At 41.1% G+C, this 15,034-nt stretch overlaps 1 protein-coding gene across 2 annotated transcripts in view; it reads left to right on the top strand.

Annotated features, from left to right (window-relative positions):
• The first annotated feature begins 1,685 nt into the window (after positions 1–1,685).
• plppr1 (phospholipid phosphatase related 1) overlaps positions 1,686–15,034 on the top strand; it is a 43,073-nt gene continuing 29,724 nt past the window's right edge. Inside the window, exons 1-2 of one of the 2 annotated variants that reach the window (XM_066651667.1) lie at positions 1,686–1,889; positions 14,939–15,033. In XM_066651667.1, the coding sequence (XP_066507764.1) occupies positions 14,974–15,033 (60 nt within the window). In that variant the 5' untranslated portion in view covers positions 1,686–1,889; positions 14,939–14,973. Of the gene's footprint in view, positions 1,890–3,315; positions 3,554–14,938; position 15,034 lie in introns of those variants that run through there. The other variant, XM_066651668.1, reaches the window with a different exon arrangement.

Raw genomic sequence — 15,034 nt, 5'->3', positions numbered from 1 at the left:
AAACTTTTGATTTGCAATAAAACGGTGCGCTTAAATGATATTGTTTTATTTAAGTTAATAGTGGTTACATATTTCCATGGAAATATCTGTGCGTTGGACATGTAATTCAGTTGATGCTGTGTATTCTGGGGAATGTTGTCGTTGTGTTAGTTGTTGACTCCATTTCACAAAACTGGGTGTAGTAATGGTGCTGCTCTCCAGAATATCGCTTGGGTGCAAAATCACATGTGTTTTAGTATTAGGCTGGGGTTTGATTCCTGACTCCCAGCTACCATAACACACTGTAACAATACTGTCCTTGGGCAAGACTCCTAAAGCCCTAACTGTACATTAGACTGTATCTGCAACCCCATTCATCATTGTCAGTAACCTCTTATCCAGTTCAGGGTCGCGGTGGGTCCGGAGCCTACCTAGAATCTCCTCACAGACAGTCAAACCCAAAACCCCAGGACCCTGGAGCTGTGTGACAGCAACACTACCTGCTGCAACCTTGATTCAAATTCTGAACTTTGTATATCTTCTGAAAGCTAGAAATAAAACGTCAAACACAACACGCTGAGCTCTCAATTTTAGGTTCATGAAAACCTCACTGAGCGGTGCAGGAGGGAGGTTTAGTTTGCCATATGATGGCACGCTGAGGTGCAGCCAGCTCTATTTGGTTTAAGCACAAAGGAGGGACTCCTTTTTGAAAAGAGCCAATGAAAGCAGGCCTGGAGGAGGGGCGGCGGGGACATGCCCAGAGAGCAACACGCGCTACTCCGCATTCCTTCACTCCCTTTGTCTTCGCGTCCGCGGACACGGCGACCGTGCGCCTACTTTCAGTGTCTCAGGGAAAGACGAGTGACCGTCGCTCCCCACACCAGATTAAGCCGTAACGACGAGCGAGGCTCCATTTCCAGACCACACCGTGCACCAAAGTGCGCCCCCACACGCGCGCGCTCGAGTCACTGGTGGATCCTGCTCACCCTCCTATCACAGCGCTGCTGAAGGACGCACGCGGCATGGTGTGGACCCCTCGACGCGTCCCGCTTCTATTGTTGCTCAAGCCGTTAGAGGGGGGCTCGCTCTGATTGTTTTTGTAGGCTATCCCCTTTCACGCTTGAGTGAGCACGGCTTGTATTTATGTCTTGGTGGAGACCACCACACGTCCCCAGGATGATGAACACTGACTGGTCTCTTAGTGGGTCCCTAAAAGTCGTGTTTGTATTAAATTCGTATTTCGTAAGAGATTCTGATATTTTAGGTGGGTTTTGAGAATTCATATTAAATTCATGGTTTGTTTTGATCACTTTTGGGGACCATGGTGTGCTCAGGAGGGGTTTTTTAACGCGATGTTGAGGCATTTGTCTTGTCTGCACTGGAACAAAATAACATAATGGTTTCTTTAAATGTAAGCAAAGCAGATTTCACACACAAACACGAACAGACCCCATACATTTAGGAATACGAACGCTGAATGTATGTGTTATTTCTCCCACCCGTATTCCATAAAAATCCCACCTCTTTTTTAATGCTGCCTCACCCATTGGCGGACAGCTTATGAGTATAAACTAGTGGCCAATCATAGAGTTCGCGGTTTACACCACAAGCCAATCATTGTCTCTTGTGGTATGAGGAGGCGGAGTTTGTGTGAAAACGGGTGTGAAGGAAATCTGCGCGTGAGAACCCCGCCCCCTCCTCAGCGCCCGAATCAACTCCTTTAGCTTCAGCGATAGCCACTAAGGGGAATCACGGAGATCTGTAACTGTGGCGGAGAAGCGGCGTGGAGCAGGGAGACTGACGGGTCACACGGGTGATGGACTAGCCTCCTGGACGTCATTCTCATTCTGCTTGGTTTCTTCGATGGGTTTTCATCTTTTATCGGAGTATAACCTCCGTCAACTGCAGCGGTAAGTTGAGAAGATGATGAGGCTGAGGAAGGGATGGTGTGACCGTTGTAACGTATTTAACGTAACGTTACAACCTGCCATTGTTTCTGGACGCTATCACTGTCCACTTCACCTTTTAAGACGATGGAGAAGTTGAAATAAGCCCCGTTTACACGAGTGAGCCTAATTCCTGTAATTGGACCTTTTTAAACGGGCGTTAAAGCGGAGGTACCTCGTTTGTTAAAGGCGACAAGTGAATCCCTACATGTCGTGCTTCTCTCAGTGAAAACCGTTGGGCTGTTTATACTCTATTTATTCTCACACCCTCACAGACACTTGTCTTCGTAGTTTACCTCAGTGCTGAATGTCGAAATGGCAGAAGTCACATATTACTCACATTTGAAGTTTCACACGTTCTGAGTTACGTTTTTCGAAGGAGATACCAAGTAGAGATGTGTTCAACGAGTCGGTTCAATGAGCCGGCTCTATGAACTGTGGGTTTTGGGAGTCGACTCGCATTGAAGAGCTGCTTTTTTGATCTAAATTAAAGCAGGACACTGCAGGTGAACCCCCCAAAATATAACTGTATTGGAAGATTTTCATAAGTTACATTTAGATATGCATATAAGACACACAAACACGAATCTGTGCTGTTTATCTGACACAGTCCGGAGAAAAGATTTGAATGAACAGATTTTTAAAATGTTCTTGCAGGTAACACATGAGTACATGTTGGAATAGATGAGATTTATGCTTCTGATTTTGGATAAATCAATCAAACAGAGAAACAACCACCACAACAAAATTCAGCTTAAGAACAGTCTCAGGACTAAACTACGAAGACACATCTTAGAACTAAACTGCCAGAGATTTCTGAACCTACCCAAAAAATCAGGGGAAAAAAGTTCACACAATTTGAGTGAATGCCATTAGACCAGAGAAAGTAGAGCCATGTTTGGAGACATTTCAGATTCCACTGGAAATGTGCTGTTTATTTATATAAGATGCAATATGGCTGTGATAATGCCAGTGGAGCTAGTTCTTTACTATATTTACTAAGTTTTGTGGGGGAAAAAATGCCATCAGATGTGGAAATAAATAGATTTTCAGTGTGAACATATATTTCAATAAAAAGAATGCAGCGTCGTATTATTTTAAAGAAACTTCAAGCAATTATTTTCCAGGTTTAAACGTTTTTTATTTATATAAATAACATCACATATTGGTCATTGTTGCAGGGGCTCAGTTATAGATTAAGAGAACATATTATAGGCCTAAATTTAATGAAAAATCTATACCAAATTTGTCTTTCTTGCCTAAAGTGTTTTTCTAAAACAAACTGGCGAATCTCCTCCACCCCCTCATTATCCTTTACACCTGTTTCTAGTTGTTTGAGATTGTTGTGTTTCTTGGCAGGTGGGTTAAAGACATTCACAGCTGTTTGTTCAAGTGTTCTTTGGCAGTTGTCCTGAGTGTTAATTTTGCCTGCCTTGGTTAATGACTTGGTTGTTGATAACTTTGCCTACGTTTTCCAATCTGCTTTTACATTGGTGGCAAATTCGGGTCCAAGAAGGAAACATTCCTCCCAGAATTCAGTTTCAACTGCCCTGACACCTCTGAGGCTGGTGTGAGATGATTAGAGAAGCCAAGAATTTGAAATGTAATTCTGGACAGAGTTTGTACAGGTACATTCACTGTGGTCAACTCTATTAGTTGAACTTGTGGAAATTGTTTAACACCTGACTTCTTCTAACCACACACTAGAAGACAAAATTTAATTCGTAGACTTACTCAAATATGAGCCAATGGGGTGGTTTCCTAGACAGGGACTAAGCCTAGTTCTGGACTACACTGCATTGTGAATGGTGAAATTTGTTTGTTTTTTTCATAGAAAGGACATAGTGTTACAACCTTTAATCAGTTTAATCAGGAAAACCACCCCAATGAGCTTTAGTCACAGATTGTAGAAAGACTGGGGCTCTGGTAGGGTCCCTATTTGCATGAGCCAAGAGTTAAAATCAACTCTTTTATAATATTTCTGCAAATCTTTATAAAAAAAAACTCATGGTTGTGTTCCAACACTGGAAGTTTGCCTGTGAAATTACATGAAAAGGTGCTTGGTGTGAGGCTCCCATGATTAAATTCACTCCAGATGAACACAACAACACAAAAGAAGCACTTGAACAAGATTATAGGTGGTGCAAACAAGTGTTTTTATAACGACAAATATTGTAAATAGGTGATATTCGGTGTTTTAAGGCTAGCAGTTTTATACATGTGGCTAATTAGCATTTGCTAATAGAGTTAGCATGTTTGATATAGATTACAGATTACATGTTACATAAAAACACAAATGGCAGTTTTATGTAAAACTGAACCAAGAATCTTTTCTTACTTCTTAAAATGTATTTATTGATTTAATAAAATGATGTCAGTGATGGTTGCTACTTCCAAATAGAGCTGTTTTGGAGCCAAAAGAGTCAGCTCCTTTCTGCGAGCCGAGTTAGTTAAGCTGACTCACTGAAAAGAGCCAGAGTGCTCATCACTACGACTGAATCACAACGCACCACTACATTAAAGAACCCAGACAGTGTGTAGGGAAGACTTGATCTTATAGCTTTTAGAACAGTTTGAATAACCTTGTACTGTCAGCTCCCCTAACTCTACTGTGAAGCTTTGGAATCCTTTTGGAACGTGCTTGATATGGAGGGCTCTTTGGCTTTTTGGGTGTTATCTAGCTTGTCATGCTCTTGATCATTGATATTCATGCTCTACAGAGCTGTAGAGATTTCTGCAGTAGCCATTGTAACTCACACAATGTTCACAGGGAGCTGGTCACTGCATTAAAACCTCCATCCTCTGGCTATTTTCGAGATGACTACAAGCATGGTGCCTTAGAATGAAAAAGATACGATTGGTGACCCTTAAAACACTTCAGTCACCGCACAAAACCATGTTTAAGGCAGTGATTCTCAGATCTGCTCTTGAAGAGTGCATTTTTTTAGTGTTTCCTCTCATTAGCTGCTCCTTAATGAGCCCTTCATGAGGTTAGGCTGGGTGTCTTAGAACAGGGGAAGCACTGAATTGAGCAGGGACTCCTCATGCTGAAAAGGGAAAGAGAGGATAGACTCTCATTGGGAAAGGTAATGTAGACAGGCATGAGGCAGATTGTCCTCAGTTTCAGTCAAAAGCAGTATTTCTGTTTTTCCTCTTAATTGGATATCACACCTAACATGTCCACACAATAGAACGTTCATTAAGAAGGATATAACCAGACACCATGGGGATGAATTTGAAGCGAGATGGTGCTCTGTTTGAGCTATAGTTACTATTCAGCCCACCGCTGCTGCCCAGCGTTGTTGAATGTTATCCTAATAAACAGATTAGGAAAATAGATTTGATGATATCTCGTGCTCTATCATTTTCCGTGTTTGTATTGATGCTTTATTCCTTAAAACAAAGTGTTTAAAGTTGTTTTAAGCTTAATGCTGAGAAATTTAAGCTAATAACACAGAGCTATTGAATTGCTCTGTTCAATATTCAAGCCTCAAGCCACTCAGAAATGGATATGCTGATTTTCTTCAGGATAAAAGGCACTAAATTTAATTTCTAGAAGACAATCACAGTTAAACATTGCAATGATGTTTTTTGGCTAAAATTCCACTTGAACTTTTGAACATTTGGTTCTTCTGTCTGTTACTTGAAGCTATCTTATGTCAGGGAAAGTAAATAGAGCAGTATTCAGAATTTCCTCTTAACTAGAAAGGGATTCTGAAAGGCGACACATGAAAAAAATGATTTGTTCAATGATGTAAACTGCAGAATTAAGCCTAAACTTAGATTAAGGGCTGTATTCAGTGTTACATTGCTTTTGATATAGTGCAGGCTCAGGAAATTGGTCCTACACTGCCCATATCAGCACTATCTTAGGACAATAGCAGTTGATAGCTATGGAATAATCTACTAATTATTTGAATAATCAGGTTTTGAAAAGGGCCAACAATAAAAATGAATAATAACAAACATATTTGTACTCAGCGTTCCAGAATGTTTATAGGAAAAAAATAAACCCAGAAACCTTTACTAGTACCCTATTAAAGGTCTTGTCTGGCAGCGAGGTCAAGAATTAGATGACCACTGAGGCATGGTTATAAATTCAATTATAAAAACACACTGCTCTTACTTGAGATAGAACCCTCTGTTATTTAATATTTATTTATTATTTTTATTTTCTCTAGTGCTTCCTCTTCCTCAGACTGTAAAACTGCCTAGAGCTAACACCTACCTTGGCAGTATTATGGGTTGGTGGCTGTCTCCCTTGTCAAGGTTGACACTACACTGACTTCATGCACTGACAGTGTTGGAGGAGCATGTTTATGTATTGGCAGATCCCGGGTGGCTCAGTGCTTCAGCTGTAATAAAACTCCCAGCCGTATTGGAAATGTGATAAACCGTGCAAAACGCGATGTTCGTCAGGTGTGAAGTCCAGTGCAACATGGGCTAGGCACTGGATGATTAATGACAGGGTCTCTCTCTCTCTCTCTCTCTCTCTCTCTCTCTCTCTCTCTCTCCATCTTTCGAACTCTGATTCTCTAAGGCAGCTCATATGAAACACCTCACAGTCAAGATTTTAATTACCCAGCACTTGAACTGCGTATAAGAGATGCTGTATTTCCCTAAAGAATTCCTTTTTATTTTTTTAAACTGGGCACATGCTGACTTCCCCATGTGCTGTAATGGATTTCCCCCAATTGTTAATTGCTAGTGAACGGGGATAGAAATCGATGTACAGAGTTACAGGCTTATTATCTGTGTGTGGAGCTTAAGGTTCACGTCTGCCAAAAAGATTTATGCAGTACTTTGCTCTGCTACACAAGTCCTTCATTAATATGCCTTCATCTCTTAAATAGGTCAAATGAATACTTAGACAGTGTTTCAAAATATCACTTCAGAAGTTTAGAGTTGATGTATTCATAATGTATCTCCCACCCCATCCTTTTAAAACAGGATATTGATATGATTTCCAGTCCTGGGCTCTAAGCTATACAGGCTGTACAGGTAAATGCTGTGTCTGTTTATGAGCTAATTAACAGGCACTTCACTATTCACTGCAGTGATTCACTGTATGCTTCAGGACATGGAATTTCATCCAAAAACTAAAGGAGGCGAATGATCTGGGTCATCATGTGGTAACAGGGATAGTCATAGCTGACGGCACCCAGCTGATTAGTGCATCTTTATTACCCTCCACATGACATCGAGCATTACCTCAGAGATTACTCATTATCTTATTGGGTAATGAGAAGTCTAACTGTAGAAAGTCAATATGTTGTTGTTCCAGGGGAGTCGGGGAATGCTTTTTCTCTCCTTATCCGACTCATTTTGGTGTCAGGAATAATAAGGGGCAAAGGGCAAACTATCGTCTACCCCCTTTCCACAAGTGAGCACAGTTCTGGGGTCTTAACGAAACGTCTGTGACAGGTTTTTGGTCAAAATACCACAAGGATCAAACACCACAGCAGTGTTCTCACCTGTTTAAACAGGCCTGTATCGAATGACCGCTTTCAGCACCTGTTTTTTAAATGAGAATGAGCCACAGGCCTGTAACTGGAGATGCTCAGGTGCAGTTCTACATTGTCTGCCTCTATGTAAGATGCAGCAACAAATCTGAATGACTCATTTTACACCATTTGACATAGGCAGACCCCAAAAACAAAAACCGAAGGTGTTTTATTTCACAGTTGGAGAGTTGGTAGGATCCAGACCCTGAAATTAATGTTAATAATTTTTTTAAAGGCACCATATGTCTGACAATAACATGATATTAGTGAGTGAAATCGACACTAGTGATTCATGATTTTCAAGATGTGACAGGTTTACTACAAAAGAAGCTTCTGTTTTGCTAGATTTGTGCCAAGTTGATGTTTATTTAAGGTGATGTAACACTTAATTTTTACATTTCCTGCTGTTGAGAATGTAATAATAATGTGTATGTTTCTCAAAATTGCTCCATTTTGGTAAAAAAAAAGGGCACACATGGAAATAAACCCAATTTTGTTTTTCCTCTAAAGTGGAAAGTGGTCCACAGCACATTGTGTCCGTGCCATCTGTCCCAGAGGAAAGCTCATGGACCTCCCAGGCCATTACTGTCTGTTAACTGGTATTACATTACCCTCATGGTGGACAGAGAGATGTTGTGATGTGAGCCCAGACTGGAGATGTGTTGTGGTCAGTCCCTCGAGAGAAAGCTTGGATAGCGGACTGAGAGAAAGGGAGAGATGGACACTCTCTAGAGGCATTGCCAGGGATTGATCAGGGCCAAAAGTTGACTTGGAGGAAATCTGAATTTAAATGTGGATTATACACTGCTCCCTGGCTGCTAATCCTGTCTGCTTCCCAGTTTTCTTGCTCTTGTGTTCATTGATCCATGCTGCATCTTGTTTATGTGACTACACCGTTCCTCTTTTGCCAGAGCAACTACTAAATCTGTCTTGAACAGCTGCGGGTTGTTCTCTCAAGTGACAGAATACAAAATGATGGCTTATTTGATCTAAATCTGGAATGCCTGTACCATTTCATCACACCCCCCCCACACTTTTTTCTTTTTTAATCAAATGAAGCCGTGTTTTCTGTAGATGGTGTTTAGGACTCGTCCTGATGTAAAAACATCCTGATGCACACGTTAGCCTAATAAAATCAAATCCCCTGAAAGGAGGGGTTTAGTTGCTAGCAGACCATTTGGCTAATTTGGTTTAAGAACGAATTCTTCCACACTTTTACACATCTGACCTGACACACACTGTAACGTAGTTTGTAGAAGGCTGTTCCAATATGAAGGACCCTTCGTGTGCAGCCTACGTTCGGAGTAATTTCGAGAATGCAACAAATGTATCCTTCCTGGCCCTTGGTTACCCACAATCCTCTGTGCACATAAATAAACAAGACATTGCGAAAAACTGAGTTTCAGGATCAGAGTTCATTTACCTTGTAAAGGGTAAAATAATTGATTTATTAAAATATTTGTCTCTACAGTAATCCCTCGCTACATCGCAGTTCATCTTTCGCGGATTCGCTACTTCGTTTTTTCAAGGGGGCTTATGGCCGCTATATCGTGGATATTGAGGGAAAATCTAGGAAAACCGTGAAAATATTTCATTAAATCCATTAAAATTTCATAGACTAGGGCTGTAGGTGACAAAATATATCATTTACAAGTGTTTCTTACGTACAGTACATGTATTGTTCACGTCCACATCCGAGTGAAATTTACTTACGCTAAATCACAGCTTAGGAATTACTCTATTAAAGAAACTGGTAGGATATCACATGTAGTTCCAGCTGAAAATCATTATAGAACGACTGTTTAATGCAAAGGGTGGGTTGTTAACAGTAACAGGGAGGGTTTTAAAAGTCCAAATACTCGTTAAATACATAAAAAAAAACATCTTTCTGCAGAAATTCGTTTTTCACGTGTGTTCTAGGAAACGCATCCCCCGCGAAAAACGAGGAATCACTGTACACTATATTTAATCAGTACGCTTATTGGAATATTACAGAACCATCTCCATCATATATCTGATTAAGTAGTATTTTAATCTCAGGTGAAATTTAAACGTTTAAAGTTGAGTGTTGACTGCAGATTGCGACTGTTTTAATAACATTTTAAAAATAGTATCATCTTCCCGGATAATACTAATAATCAAATATAATCTCTTTTAACTTAGTAATGTTTGTGATTCAATGCAGATGAGAACTTTCTGGTGACGCCACGGTGCAGCCTCCTTAGACCGTTCCATTTGTGTACTGGTTTTCATTTCATTTGACGTAGTACCATTCTTCCCTGTTTCTGGTAGGACGTCCTTGTTTTGGAGGGTGATGTCCTGCTTTGTGGCGTTATTAAAGTGACCACCCTCTATGGACATACATTAGTATTCTCATTAAGTTGTCAATTTAAAACATCATTTAATGTAGTCCTGTTGGTGGCTGTTTTGCTGCATCAGCACGTTGTGTTACTGTACTCACTAGGGCAGTTGTGAGCTCTGTAATGATGTCCGAATTGAGTACAGTTCTCACTGTGTTCAACAGAGCCAGTAAAATAGGTTCTGTGCATCATGCCTGAAGAAAAACTCAGCGAATCTCCTTTTGTCATATCTTTGTGCTTATTTAATGTTCTGGTGGGAACTCGCAGGCTTATAGTCGAAGTAGTTTCCCCCTCGCCGCTAAATGATAGAGCCATTCCATTTCTTTGGATGTATCTGTTCAGGCGCCTGGGAATTGAGGCGATCTAATTACAAACACAACTGCTTGCCAAATGAATGCTCTGACAAATCATTTTTTGGGAGCGTGTGCTCTGAAGCACTGAGCGGTCAGTATCTGAGGCGTGATACTGAGACTGTTATTAAGGGACAGAGTTGTTGGCTTTTAATTTTCTATCACTGAAGTGGCTAATAGATTTTAGCTGTTTGCTTGTCTGTGTTGGGGCAATACCAGTTTCGTAATGGTTGATTACACCTTGGTTCAAATTATCGAGGGCATTTCAGCCAAATTGAAAATGGTGACTATTGCTACATCTGTTCCTGTGACTTCTCACTTTGCAAAGTGACAGCACACTAGTCTTGCCAGTGAGATCTTCTGGTTTAAAGATTGGAAATCTCCACTAATGATGTGAGATTGGATTTCTTCTTCTTTCCTGGCTGTTTACTTGGGGAATGTTGACCATTGTGCAGTTGGGTGACCATCCAGAAGTCCTCCAAGAGAAGTCTTTCTATTATTAAAAGACAAAAGTGTTAGTGGTGTCAGAAATTAAAACCATCTTTTGAATTTGGCTTGTTTTTGAAAGGGTTGGTCTTGCTCAAGGGCATCTCAGCCATGGATGCTGAGGGAGGAGAACGTGTTGTTCCTTCTCCCAATTTTTCCCAAGCCTGCTTCTCTAACCATTAGCCCAATTTGACTGTAACTTCAGGATCATCACAATCCATAATGGTTCACATCTGTCAGCTTTTGGAACCTCTGAAATGATAGAGGACTTCCAACAAGCAGGCTGTTCATCTCAGGACTGCTTTGACTTTCCATATGTGCCTCATCTGTATACATCACACGCAGATATATTAAAAATGAATTAATAGCTTCTCATTATGAACACACTTTCTCTTGTAGCTCATCCCTACAGACCTCTAATCTGTGGAAATATTGCATATAATGAATATTGGAAGTTTATTGTGAATGAAATATTCAGTGTAGCATGTGCTACTGGTGTGTAAAGTTAATGGAGATGGTTTAAAGCTTTCTCCTGTACAGCAGCCTGCACTTAAAGGCTTTTTGCGTAGTCGTAACAGTAGCAGAGAACAGTAATCGTGGCCCAGAGCTGGTTTCGTAGGCTGATTAATGCTTTTAAAAAGAACTGAAGGCTGTTATTTGGGTGTACTAACATTTTTCAGAGTTCACCATATATTGTCTCTGCTGTATTAAATGCCGCTGTCCACCTTTTGTCATTCTGTCGTTTGAGAGCATGTGCAAAAGGTTTTGTGTATTAGATTACAGTATCTATTGATTTTACAGTCCCTTCTCATTAAACTGCCGTAAGTGACTGCACCATCACTGTAATAAATCATTTCAGACGTTGCTGTTTCTTTAGTTTTCACCTGAACCATATCTTGAGTTTGTTGCATGTTCTGTGAGAAGTAAGTTCTAATCTACACTCAATTACAGACTTGTCCATCTGTTTCTCTGCACACTTTCTTGGTCAGGACCCCCACAGGATTTAACTGTTGGATCATTCCTAGGGCTACAGGACACCGACATGTTGGTGGTGATGTGTTATTGTGTGTTGCGTTGGTATGAGCGGATCAGACACAGCAGTGCTGCTGGAGTTTTTAAACAGTGTCACTGCTGGACTAAGTATTGTCCACTGACAAAAATATCCAGCCAACAGCGTCTAGAAGACGACCAACACAAACTTTGCAGCAACGGATGAGCTACTGTCTCTGACTTTACATTTACAATGTGGACCAACAAAGTAGACAGTGAATGGATATAGTGTTTAAAACTCCAGCAGCACCGCTGTGTCTGATCCACTCCTAGCAGGTGGGACACAGTCTGTAATTGTAGAACTACAAAGTGCTACTGTATAAAATGGAATAAATGAGTGTAGATACAAGGGAGGTGTTCCTAATGAATCCCCTATCATATATCAACATTGACTCAACTCCCATATCGGTGCGTGATATTTGTTCTGTGTTCCTGCAGACCATCATCGACTCTGAAAAGTAGACTGTGCTGTGTATTTGTCACCGTAACCATATCATAACCATGCAGCCCACCCCTAGTCCAGTGTGAGAGTGAGGTTGCTCGAATGCCGTGTCTCGCGGAGCCAAGGCTGCGGCTGGTTTGAGCTGTCACACTCGTCACGCCGAAGTGCAGGACCCACGGCAGAGAATGACTGGCTGTCACTTTGAGGCAGATAACAGAACAGTGGATCAGCGTCACGCTGGACAGATCCCGATTGAAAGGACATTTAGCGAGACAGTGGTGCACCTCCACACAATGCGAACCAACTAAATCATCTCCAAATCATCTTGTCCCCTGCTGGAGTTTTGAAGACTGCAGTTTGTTTTTATGGCTCCATAATGGCCGGTGCTCCACTTGTAATATGTAGGCCTGGACCCTTCGCTTTTACTGATGCACTTCATCTTCGACAAGGAGAGAAGGCGGCGTCTCACTTCATACTAGAGCTTCATGGTGGTCAGTGTAGGCTTGATGGGATTCATCATTTTAGCTTCCCCCACTCTCTCTAAAGCTTGGGGGCTGGTAAGAAACATGTCTTGCTTTCTCGCTAAATGTCTCACGTTCATATTGCGCATATTCATTGGTAGATAGATTTAACTTTGTCATTGCTCAGTACAAGTATATGGCAACAAAATGCATTTAGCAACTGCAAATAGTAGCATAGTGCATGAATGTAATATGTGTAAAATAATATAAATATATAATGTATATAAGATATGAGACACTATACATATATAGGTAATTGAATATATGCAGGCGGCACGGTGGTGCAGCAGGTAGTGTCGCAGTCACACAGCTCCAGGGACCTGGAGGTTGTGGGTTCAATTCCCGCTCCGGGTGACAGTCTGTGAGGAGATGGCATGTTCTCCCTGTGTCTGCGTGGGTTTCCTCCGGGTGCTCCGGTTTCCTCCCACAGTCCAAAAACACACATTGGTAGGTGCATTGACGACTCGAAAGTGTCCGTAGGTGTGAGTGAGTGGGTGTGTCGCCCTGTGAAGGACTGCTGCCCCCTCCAGGGTGTATTCCTGCCTTGCGCCCAATGATTCCAGGTAGGCTCTGGACCCCCCGCGACCCTGAACTGGATAAGCATTTACAGATAATGAATGAATATATGCTAAAGTGAGTGAAAAGATATTTAAAGCCTATTAATATACAGAATAAATATACGTCACAGTGTAATTACAGTGAATGTACATCATGTGTATTGAAACGTGTACGTTATGTGTGAATGCTAAGTAAATAAGTCCAGTGTATACAGTACGGTTTGGTGTATGGTCAGTAGTGATTATGGGTTTACTGTGGAGTTCATCAGGGTGATGGTGAGGGGAAAGAAGTTGGACCTGAGCCGAATGGTTTAATTGATTGAACAGTGTTTTTTTTCCTTACCAGTTTCCTGTTATTGTTCTGGGTCTGCTTTCCTGCTAAAGTGTTTTTCTTCTCCCATGTTCTCATATCTGTGTTGGAGAATCATTTATCCAGTTTTTACATTACTTTGACGTTGTGCTATGGGCAATAGATCAACTATAATGCAGTTTGTCACCCGGCAACATTGATTTTTAGCTTTAGAAGTATTGATTTCTAACAAAATCTTGCTTCAGATAGTTTTAGCAGTATTAAAATGCCTCATCATGAAATAAGTTTGTCTTTTTGGAGGTTAGTGTGTAAGTAATATTATGTTTAGTTTATGAAACTATAAAACACACACACACACACACACACTGGTATATGATATAATTTCGCTTTAACGTTTAACAGCTGCCCCCAAAATGAAACTGGCCCCAAAATGAGCACACTGTCATCAAGTGTTATACGTTTGAGTGGGGAATTCGATATAGCAGCCTCTGCTCTTGAAACATTTCTGTCTGAATTTGATTGCATTCAGCTAGAAGAGTATGAGTGAAGTCGTGTACAGATGTTGGATCATTAGCTTTGGATCACAAATGCCATTTTTTTGACTCATCCCAAAGCTACTGGATGAAGATCTTGCACTTTATTCCCCTTTAGCCAGTGCTGACATTGAGCATGAGGGCCTTAGGGTTGTGTGTGTGGTTGCTGCAGAGTATCTCATTCTACTGAAAATGCATTTTTATCATAATTCTATATTTTGTCAAAAATGGGTGATGATCCTAATCACCCATTAAAAAGGATAAAAAGGATTTGTGAAAATTCTGGCAATGCCAGTTTGAAAGACATTTTCTAAGCAGTGAGCATGCAGTCCTAGGGTGACCAGACGTCCTCTTTTTTTAGACTTAAAAAAATGTCCGGGCGGAATTTCACAAACGTCCGGGATTTTGTTTTTCTAGAGTTTACATAGGACTTCCAGAAGTGTTTCGTTCACAAACTAGTCCCGCCCTCCCCTACTCCGATTGGTTCGCTTGAGTGAGAAGGGGGCGTGGTGAAGTAGCCTAAAATCTTCTGATGGGACGAGTGTAGAGAGATGAGTGTAGAGCTACCGTTATTGGTCGATAACCTTCTCTGTAAACATTTAATTGGTCAGTCTGCACGTCAGTAGCCCTTGTTTTACGTCAGGCAAAGCTCATGTACCTACCCTCATCTCGAGCAGCTATGCCGAAACGTAAAAGTAAGTTCTCGGATGAATTAAAGAAGAAATTCCCATGTTTTGTGTAGAAAATAAAGGTGTAAAGGACCTACAAGCACCCCCTCCCCACCATTCCAGATCTGCTCACCCTATGCAGTCCTAAAACATATCGATGCTGTGATATGTTGTGAAGATAATGTGGTGTACAGTATTAAAGTTTGACTAGATTTATGTTTCTGTTCCTCAGACTGTCAACGACGGGACTGTGACTGAGTTGTGGACATGGCATCGGACAACACCCAACGTAGCTACTCCATCATACCATGCTTCATATTTGTGGAGG

This window comes from Hoplias malabaricus, chromosome 18 (assembly GCF_029633855.1).
Source record: "Hoplias malabaricus isolate fHopMal1 chromosome 18, fHopMal1.hap1, whole genome shotgun sequence".
NCBI classification, from domain to species: domain Eukaryota; kingdom Metazoa; phylum Chordata; class Actinopteri; order Characiformes; family Erythrinidae; genus Hoplias; species Hoplias malabaricus.
Note: the sequence above shows the minus strand (reverse complement) of the source record. Positions and strands in the feature narration are given on the sequence as shown.